General features: G+C 31.5%; 1 protein-coding gene across 1 annotated transcript; it reads right to left on the bottom strand.

Moving 5' to 3' along the window:
• Nucleotides 1–571: 571 nt before the first annotated feature.
• Nucleotides 572–3733, bottom strand: LOC129224923 (uncharacterized). The gene is made up of 2 exons (XM_054859471.1): nucleotides 3402–3733; nucleotides 572–575 (listed from the first exon to the last, which is right to left on the bottom strand). The coding sequence occupies exons 1-2, from the start codon at nucleotides 3731–3733 to the stop codon at nucleotides 572–574; spliced, it is 336 nt and encodes a 111-aa protein (XP_054715446.1).
• Nucleotides 3734–10947: the final 7214 nt, after the last annotated feature.

The raw sequence follows: 10947 nt of genomic DNA, 5'->3' as shown, positions 1-10947 counted from the left end.
GAAGCAATGGTTCGGTTCAACTCGAAGATTGAATGCGAGGCAAGGTATATTCAGTAAATTACCGCCCAGTTTGTTTCGCACTCTTGGCTTCCTTAAGAGGTTTTCCATCTCCAGCTCAGTCACTTTCCTATGCCGGGCTGACGAGGGCTAATAAGCACGAAACTGCAGTCCTCGGCTGGAAATGACTAAGCTGGCGGTGTATTTCACGTATTTTTGCTTTAGCCCTGGCTAATGGCCGGTAATTTACTGAATATATCTAAATATGGTCTACTCTGATGAGTATAGCTGATTTTAGATTTAGACTACGTTGAGAAAAAAAAACTATTCTATGAACTTGCTAAAAATACACTAACCACCAAACTTATTGTATTTCACCCAAAATAAATAAATTTGTTAGCATGGGGTAATAAAAGACACCTGTCTCTTATCACCCCTACAAAAAATAAAAATGGGGTAATAAGAGACTGGCCGACAACCTGTAAATAAATAAGACTTTCAAGATTTCAAAAATTAGTACATCAATAGTCATAGTCTTGGTCAGAAGTTTACACATTAATAACTCCCAAACACCTCATCTACAAAATAAAAAAAAAAACGTAAAAAAAGTCACGAACTTTTAAGGTAAGTTCAACGTGAAGGTTTTTTTCATTATATGAAAAAAAATTCAAAACAAGTTATAAACTTCTAAATAAGTGTATTGTAGTAAAGTATACATATGGTACTTTATATTACATATTTTTAAAGTTGTCTAAGTATATATATATATATTTTTTTTTATGAGTTTTTGACTGCGTCTCTTATTACCCCGGCCTCCCCTGCTTATGAATTTTGTAATAAATTTTAATAATTACTGATCGCATTTGTACTATTTTCGTCTGAACTACCCGTCCCTATTTTATTATCCAAAGCAAATAATCATTTAAATGTAGTTTAAGAAAATATTTTGTCGTCCAGTGCTCTTTCGTTGATTTCTGCATTCCTTACTGTTGCATTCATTGACTAATTTTATTTTTTATTCACCAAATTTTATTTACTAATTTATTACGACACTCATCAATCCATCAGTTTATACTTATGAACAAAATATTGTTAGTAGTTGAATGTAAAATATTTCATTCAAAAAATATTTTAAAGGTTACTAGAGGACCCGACAGACGTTGTTATGTTCAAACTTTATAAATTGAAAAGCTAAAAAAATTCAGTAAACTATGAAGTGTTTGAACCGTTCTGTTGAAAATAAAGAAGTAAAAAAAAATGTTTTAAGCTGCTATGGTGTCAGAATTCATATATTTATCACAATTTGATTTATCTAATGCCCACTGAGCAGTTGTTTTATTAACTATTTTTCTCTCATACTTGATGGTTTGTTCTTTCAGCCATACTCAAAAGATAAAAAGCGTCCTCAGATATTAAGTGTAAAAATCTAACTACCCATCTAGAACAAACGGGAAATCCCGCTACAACATCCCCCATGTGAAAAAGAATAAAGCAATCGAAAGGATAACGTTTAGAAAAATGATAAAGGTAAAAACAGTTCTCTGAATAAGCGAAAATCACTCATCCCCCCCCCCCCCTCCCGATATAAAATAAACACATTCTTCAACTAAAATGACTAAAAACTCTTTAAAAACGAAAAAACAATTCTTTGCAATTTGAAATATTTCACCAAATAAACAAAAAATACAATAAATTATATTAACAGTAGCTCTGAAATGTAAACAAATGATTGCGCAACTCTATTATTTACAGCCAAAGTCGTCAAGCCACGACGTTACTTTAATCCAGCCGATCAGTGAGAGAAGCCAACTCCGACCGATTAGTGGTCCGATCTTTTGAACCAAAACTTTTTAAACTACATACATTGCCTAATTTGTTCTTTCCATCTAAAATAAAGATCTTCCACTGCACTGATCTTTTGTGTACAGAACTACCCTGTTGTAATTTATCTGAACGAAAATAAAATTTGTTTCGTCTTTAAATTCCATCATCTTTTCCTTTAATAATGTACTGATTAGTTAGATAATCTTTAAAGTATTCTTGACATTGGTGCCAAAACTCAGATGGATTTCAGCCGAGAAACAAATGTTGCTAGGTACGGTACTTTCTGATCATTTGGTTAGGAAAACCTAAAGCACCGATCCGGTCACATGGTTCAACTACGACGACAGAATACACGTTTTGCGTGAAGTTTGCAGTATTTTACTTTAAAATATATCACTGGACCTAAAATCGTCGCTTTCAAGAAATGAAGGCTTCATTCTCACTCTCTACGTTTTATCTATTCTCAGTTGACATATCACAGGAGGAAATTTCATTATAAAAAGCAGAGCTCGCTTTCTTATTTTTCTTTGGCAACGGATTAAATATTTATTTCAGTTATCGCTCAACAATAGGTATAAATAAATATTAATCATTTGGTAGATTTTCCCATCCAATGTTTTAATTAATTGATTAATTAACAAAAACGTTTCCGATTCGATCCATCGCGTTTCGAAACCATGCTTGCCACAACTTAATTACATACAAAAAATTTGATCAAAATCGGTCCAGCCGTTTAAAAGCCTTATGGTGACAAACGTACGCACGGAAGATTTTTATATATTAAGATTTTGTCTGTTGTACAGAGCAAGGGATATATTTCCATTTTTATGTAAAAGCACACATTTGCTGCAAAAATTGAAAACTACTAAGGTGATTCTCCAAAATCCTAACAATATTATGTCCCAGTAGCCAAACACGAAAATTGTTTAACTCAGAAAGTGTTTACATTTCCAACCTTTTAAACGCTGTAATTCAAATTTTTATTTTTTACTTATAATTTTTTGCTTAAATGTCTCAATTTACCTCTAGTATAGCTAACCTAAACATGTTTTGGCGAAAAAAAATTTCTAAATAGGAATTTCAGGATGTTCCCATTTGGGAACATCGGCGTTTGGAATGAAGTAAACGGGAGGATTGATCTCGAAACTTTATTACTTCGAAATGGATGAAAAATTATGAATATTTTCGTTTATTTTACATACTATTATACTTTTCTCTTCTGAATGACACTTTTTCTTCCTTATTGTCCATGGTATTGGGGGAAGCAAGATGAGCGGAGTCTCGTTTCACATTTAATGCCCGTTTTCGCACGTTCTTCTGACAAACCGTACAACGTCTCTGAGTGAAGGGAACAAGATATTGGTTATCTGTTTTTAAATTCAGAACAGGAAGTTGTGTTTTAGGTTCAGGTCTGCTTGACACCTTCACTGAGAGTTTATATAATATCAGCTAGATGTTGCATATAATCCAGAGGAAGTATTTTGAAAAATAACTGCAGAAGATCCATTGCCTGAAGCTCGGGGAATTTTTCGAGTTTTTTTCCCGGAAGATTATTTTTAAACTTAGCATATTTTTTCCACCTGGGATAGGGTTCTTGTTTCCGCTTCTTTGCTTTTGGAGTCGAGCTTGAGGTTGTGTTTCCCTTTTGATATCCTGAATTGTGAAGCTGATCATCTGAACTATTTGAATCTGTATCTTCATCGCTAAGCATCAAGTCAACATGGCCGCAGACATCTTTAGGATAAACTTCATTTAAGGCTTCATCGTTTATGTGTTCTTCATCACTCAGACTCGCGTGTTTATCAGGTAGCAAAATACAAAGCTCATGCTCGTGTTCGTCATCTAGTTCGCTGTCGGATAAGCTGTGGAAATAATCTAACGCAGCTTCTAACGTTAAAAACTTGCGAGGCATCTCTAGATTGCTGTTTATACGGAATGATAGTTCAAAAACACTAAATAGATTAAAACTACATTATTCTGAGTCTAAAAACAAAATCGTTGATACGTATGAGACTTGCTAAAAGATACAGAACGCACATGAGCCGAGTAATGAAATGAAATGAAATGATGAAATAAGGCTGGTCAAAGTTCATTAAAGGCCCTAATCTTTATCTACCCGTCAGTCACGAAATACATTTCAAAAGTGTGAAACACATACAATTCTTAGAAAGTGAGTAGGGTAGAAAACAAGAATTCCAACCCCGAAAACGCGATTTACTTATAATAGAGAGAATGCATGAAAGCGGGTGTGAAGGTTATATTTACAATAGAAAAGTGGTGTGAAGGGCAAGTTGATTGATAAAAAATGTATGTTCGTGAACGAAAGAACCAAACACGCGCATTCAACACAAAACAGACCTTCCACAACAAAATATTTGAAATAAAGAGGAATCACACTCAAATTCCGCGATTGACGAAAATCCCCCTCAAATACTATACTCTAAACGCCGATGTTCCCAAATGGGAACGTGTCGGTTCTTACGGAAATAACTCACAAGAAATAATAATTTGAAATATTTTGTTACGTTGAAATAAAATATATGTCCTCTGGCTACTAAATAACGCCAATAAAGTATTTCTTACATCTTTTTCTTTAAAAGCAGAGACAGAAAAACTTAGACAAATTCTAAGTTCAGAAATTCAATAAATTTGACTTTAATTTCAAGATAAAGGTTAAACGTACTTTAAAAATTAAGAACACCTAAAATAAATTCATACTGTTATGTGTCATTTCAGAAAATATGACAAGTCTAAACAAATAATTAGGTTACTAAAAAAATTCACAAAAAAATGTTCCCATTTGTTAACATCGGCAGGTAAAAGGTTAATCGTTAGAAATACAGTAGACCCCCGTTCTACGCGGGTTCATTTTACGATTCACCCACTTATTTTTTTTTTATTAATATTAAATTATATATTATTTTAAATTGAATCTATTAATAATATATTGTCCTCACTTTATATAGTGAAATTTTCAAAATTCATTTCTAATTCATTACCAATACATCTCAACTATTTCACTTTGTCCCATATTCCTCCATATACACTATTTTAGCACTTTTCAGAAACTATATGATTATTGATAAAATAATGTTAAAATCTTATCTCATTTTAATGCATGACTTACTTCTCAAATCTCCAGAATCGTAAAAAAATGCAACCTTGCATAAATAATCCTGAAAGGAAATTTTCTCTTAGTTTAAAAGCTCCAGCTGTCTCAGCAGTCTTACTGGGACGAAATGATTGAAGAATATTCCGCGACGCACGAGCTTTTGCTGAGTGTTCTAAGATCCCTTTTACCCAGTTTTCTATCACTGGCTTTGCTGAAAATCACAGTAAATCCATTTTGCAAATCTCCGTCATTTCGAGCGAAAATTTCCAGCTGAAACTAGCCTCACCTCGAAGGACGACAGATTTCTTCGATTTCCTCTGAAATCTCGATAAGAAAATAACAGAACCTCTTAAATTTCATTCAAGTATAAAAAGTGCTACTGAGAAAGAAAGTTCAGAGCTGTAAAAATATTAACTAATTTTCAAACAGCTAAAATTTTTAAAGCCAACGGGAAGGTTGTTATCTTTTTCATTTTAAATATGAAAAAATATTAATGGTGTCGTTTCCGTCACTTTAAAAGTATTTATTTCTGAAACAGTATGCTTAAAAACATTGGATTTGACAATTTTTTAAATAATTTGACAAATTTTAATATTTTTTAACAATTATTTTAATCGAAGCGTAGATTTAATTTCATTTTTTACGTTTCTGCACATGACATCACAAGCGAAGAAATGCCATTCACTGATGGCATTAACGCAGAGCGCAATATTTAATTCGCTAATAATAATAATAATAATAATAATAATAATAATAATTGTAATAATAATCATTACAATAAAAAATCATAATAATAATAATAATTATTATTATTATAATTATTATAACTATAATAACAACAATAACAACAATAATAATAATTAATATAATAATAATTATAATTACAATAATAATAATAGTAATTATTATTGTTATAACTATAATAATAATTATTATTATAATTATTATTATTGTAATTATTATTAAAATAATAATAATAATAATAATAATAATAATAATAATAATAATAATAATAGTTATAATAATTATTATTATTGTTATTATTATTATTATTTTACAACATGAAAACGTTTCGGACAAAGAACCCAAAGGAATGAGTCCATTACTCTTGTTTTACTCGGAAAAATTGTAAAACAAACACCTAGAAACGACATAAGCCATCCTTTTTCTATACAGTACCTTGTGTCCTGCTTCTTATACACATTTTCTCAATCAGATTGCAAAGTTTTTGTTGCCGTCTTGATAGAAAAAAGAGCTCTATATGCAGAGTGAATTGCGCATGAACTACTCTATACCTTTGCATCATCACCAAATTTTTGTCCTTCTAAATCTTTTTTGAGAAGTCCAAACAAATGGCAGTCACATGGCAATAAATCTGGACTGTACGAAGGGGTTTCTGAGGTGTCCGATTAAATTTCTGAATTTTCACCCGCTTTAAGGGGACCGTGGACCTTGAAAATTTTTTCTGTTGTTTATTAATTTTGAAATACGAAACTGGGCATAAAAGTTAATAAGTTTATTAGCATGCAAAATATCAAGCAAAAAAAAATAAAACAATATAAAAATTTAATTAAAATTAAAAAGTTTAAAATTTCAAATAAAAATTTTAAAATGCTCCATGCGACTCAATTTTTGCTCTTTTCTCAAACAATTTGCATTTTATCAAAGAACGGAACATTGTCAAGAACTTTGGGTATCCATTTAAGGATTGGTCCATTATTAACTGCACAGTATTTTTTCCGTGTAAAGCAATAGTTTTTGTTGCGAATATTACATAAAAATCAAAACTTGAATATTTTAAAGCAACATAAAATTCTCTTAAACCTTAATGCATACCCAGTTTTATCAAACTGCTACCAAAGTATCATATTCTGAAATTTGAAGCATATCGAACAAAAATTAAGTCGCATGGAGCTTTTTTCAATCTGTGTCGCATCGAATTTTCCAGTCCGAGATAAATGACGTTAAAGTCTAATTTCACCTACATTTCATGTTCTTCGTAATTTAATACCTCCCGGAAGATATTTTCACGATGACTAAATATTTGACATTAATACCAATGTAAGAATTTATTGAAACTTAGTTTACATGTTTGACACTTAGTTTTACTTAGTTTTTCGACTTTGTTTAGGGTCATTCCATAGAAACGTCAACCTCAACCTCAGAAATTTTTTTTTCCACAAAGCCTTAATTGTGACCTATCATTTTATTCAGCATACTTTCTAGTACATAAATCCAGTAACAGTTTGCAAAAATTTCATTCGGTGGTTTTCTTATGGCTCTAAACGTGCGAGGTTGTAGAAAAGTCTTAGCATGTGCAAAAAACATGCGTCTACGTTTTCTTGTGTAATGTAAAAATTTTTGCAAGTTTTTAAAAGAACGATGTTTATTCTAAATGAATAGATGTTGGCCCAATAAAATTGACTGTTCTTTTTGCATACATTATAAGATAAGTATTTTAATTAGTTTGGTCATTTCACTGAAAATATTTACGTTACGTTAGTCACGAAAATGTAGTATTTTCTGCTTAAAAACTAAACCAGATGATTGAACCAAACATCACTTTTTATTTTCTTACATATGTGTCATATCTACTAAAAAAGTGCATAATATTTATTTTAGTATCAGTAGATATAAAGTAATTAGTGTGACTAACGTAACATTGGAGCTGTGACTAACGTAACAGTTTGCATGTGACTAACGTAACATTTTAAAAATGACTGCTAATACTTAAAACTTATTTAATTTGATGTACATTTTCATGAGCAATTTTGAATATGTAGGCATTCTATATTGATTAAAAATATAACGGTTGGAAATACCTGTAATATTACATTGTAGACCTTCTGTTTACTTAGAAAAATACTTTTTTAAAGGTCTACAGGTCTTTAAAAAGATACTTCCAATTTAAAGAATTTTTGAAAAAGCAAAAAGGTGAGTAAAGCAAAATGAGTACTCTGCTGAATGTGCATTCAACACAAGAATCCTAGCTTAGGAATTAAGATAATAGAAATACAGTCTTAACAAAGGAGAACGTCTCTATTTTTTAGAAAATACATCTCCACCTATTATTAAAATGAAGTAATGGCTGCTCGTTGGAAAACATTTGAAGATGTTACATGATACAGTGACAATAAGCGCTGCAGCCATATATTTCAGAAAATGTAAGAATAATCATTCAGAAATTCAAACATTTGTGGTGATATCTGGAATTAAAATGCATTCTGCAAAAACGTTCGAATATTTTTTTTTTCAATATTACATTTTAATTCAAAAGGATGCCCAACACTTCGTTTGATGAATCAGTAAATCTTAAAAAAATAATATGCCATTGAAAAGTAATACGGAGTTTATTACGATAACTAGTATATCGGAAGAATACTAGAATTCGGTGAAACTATCAACTTGCATAAAGTTAATTTTTTAAAAGAGAGATATTTAGGATTTAATTAGCCCAAAATGATATTATTTGGTTTGTAAAAGCAGTTTTTTTGAATTTGTTTTTTTTCTTCGCACATTCAAATTGAGTTAATTGAACTGAATCCTTCCATTCAATTTCTTACAGTAATATAGAAAAAAAGTAAAGAAAGAACCATAATGCAACACAAAGAAAGTTCCTAAAAAGTGTAAAAGTAATATAAGAGCAAGAGTTGAATTACAAAATGTTTTTTATATGCATTCATTGCTTGTTATTCGATGGTCACGTTAGTCACGTTACGTTAGTCACACACAGTGTTTCGTAAAAGTACCATTAAGGGCCAAGAAAGATTCATCTGTAATAAATCTGTAGTACATTTTAAAAATAGATTGTTAACCTCTTACAAATATATCGACCAATTTTAAATGCCTGCATAAGTTTCAGAAAAATTTGCCTCGTAACATAAGCATTGTTTTTCAGGGTTGCAAAAATGTTACGTTAGTCACGATGCCTTTTTTGGTGAAAAAAACACCCGCCAGCGCTTATTTTGCTTCAAATTCTTGGTAGAAATGAAAAATAGTCACCTTGTAGATTTTAAATCTGCATATTAAAACAAGACACATTTATTTTTACTCCCGGTGTAAGTAAAAAGAGTTTGAAAATCAGCTGCGAATGTTACGTTAGTCACTATGGAATAACCCTTTACATGTTTTACAACCATTTTAATGGAAAATACGCTGTTTACTTTTTTTAAACGCATATAACTTCGCGATAAAACATCAGATCAACAAGAGGTTTTTTTCATACGATTCAGCGCACTTCATATGATGTTACATCCACGGAATAAAAAAAATCATAATTTTGACCGATTTGAGCTATTTAGAAGGTCTACGGTCCCCTTAAAGCGGCACTATGTGGTTTTATATTTTCATTGAAAGGAGAATGACGTTACGCATCGATTGGTGTCCTCGTGTGCTGCGATATACCAAATGTACTTCATCCAAAAAGGCAACAATAATAGCCTGCATTAGTTGTCCTTCTTCAATAATGTCACGAATGACAACAATGTTGTCCACAGTGATTTTTGTTCGCGGTCTCCTTTCTTCAGGTCCGGTTTTTTTTAAACATCTTCTCTTACTGCCTATTCATTTTATTCTACTCATCACTAGTGCAGCCAAAAATGCCTTCTGGAGGGTTTGTTTGATAAAAAATACCTTCTGGTGGTTTTTTTTTTTTTTTTTTTTTTGATCAAAAATACATTTTGAAGGGTTTTTTTTATCAACAAACCTTCTGCAAGGGGTTTTTTGATCAAAAATACATTTTGAAGAGGTTTTTTTGATCAAAAAAGCCCTTTCATGTGCATAAACTTTTGTATTATAATTTCCATTTATGTTAAAACCAATGCCTTTTGGAGGTGTTCCCCCCCCCCCGTTGCAGCGCCACTGCCACTCATACGTTAGAGTGTGCGAAGGGTCTTTTCTCCAAGCTGTGCGTGGAGACATTTCAGAGTGTTTGGTGCCCTCGTTTGCGAGAAATGTAATAATGATAACGAGTGCACTTCTTGCTCACTCATAGCGTACTGAAGCAGCCCAGATCTCCAAAGTGTGTGCGAACACAAAAACCCTTCCTCGGACATCCCCATCAGTATATTGGCAAAGCAACACCTCAGATTTATTACTAACTGCAGCGGTAGTCATATTCCGGCTTATATTTGATCTAGCCTTGTAAACACAATATCATTTTAAATAAAAAAGATCAAAAACAAAGCATTAAACAGGAAACACTCATCTATTGTATACTAATTGTAACTGTGTTTTTTTTTTCTAAATTTTCAGCACTGGGTTCATAAATATAAAGGCAAAATTTACTGCGTCCTTTTGAGGAGTATATTACACTTGGTTATCATTTCCTAAACATCAATATTACCAAGGAAACTTGATCATAATCACAGATTTCAGGAGCGAAATACGTCAAAGATAACATATTAATATCCAATAAACAAATATTGTCAGTAAGAGCAGCCTTTTCTACAATAAATCTTTGTAATGTTCTATTTTTTACGGGATCTTGCCCTTACTTTTGTGCCATGCTCAAACTTCGTGCCGATCGAAGCTGGGGTAAAATGATTAATAGCCTACTAGCAATGTTGAGCGTACTTCGTGTTTAATAAGCCATCGAAAGCTTTTAAATAATGTACGGGGATATTTGTTTTGCAAAAGAATAAAAACCTTCAGTTATGAAATTCAAATGGAGAATTTTAGAAAACGTATTTTCAGCATGGAAAATTGAAAATGAAAGGGCATTTTCATGCAAAAGGTAAATAAAAAACTAAACCATTCAAATAAAACTTTTGGGTCAGTAATAATTGTGAGAAACAATCGCTACTTTCATTCGTTTTCTGTGTTCATTGAAAGAAGTCGAAACACATTGCTTTGACGCGATTAAAAGTCGAGCTTCTTCCTTATCCGTAAAAGTAAAATAGCAATAAGTATAAAGAACGAAACAGTATTCAGTTAGAAATGAAAGCACTACAGTTAAACGTATAAAAACTTGAAGAATTTTCCAAAATATAAACTATAACAAAAACAAAGGTCAC

This window comes from Uloborus diversus, chromosome 6, assembly GCF_026930045.1.
Source record: "Uloborus diversus isolate 005 chromosome 6, Udiv.v.3.1, whole genome shotgun sequence".
Lineage (NCBI taxonomy): Eukaryota > Metazoa > Arthropoda > Arachnida > Araneae > Uloboridae > Uloborus > Uloborus diversus.
The sequence above is the reverse complement of the archived record's forward strand: the minus strand, read 5'-3'. Positions and strand labels throughout refer to the sequence as shown.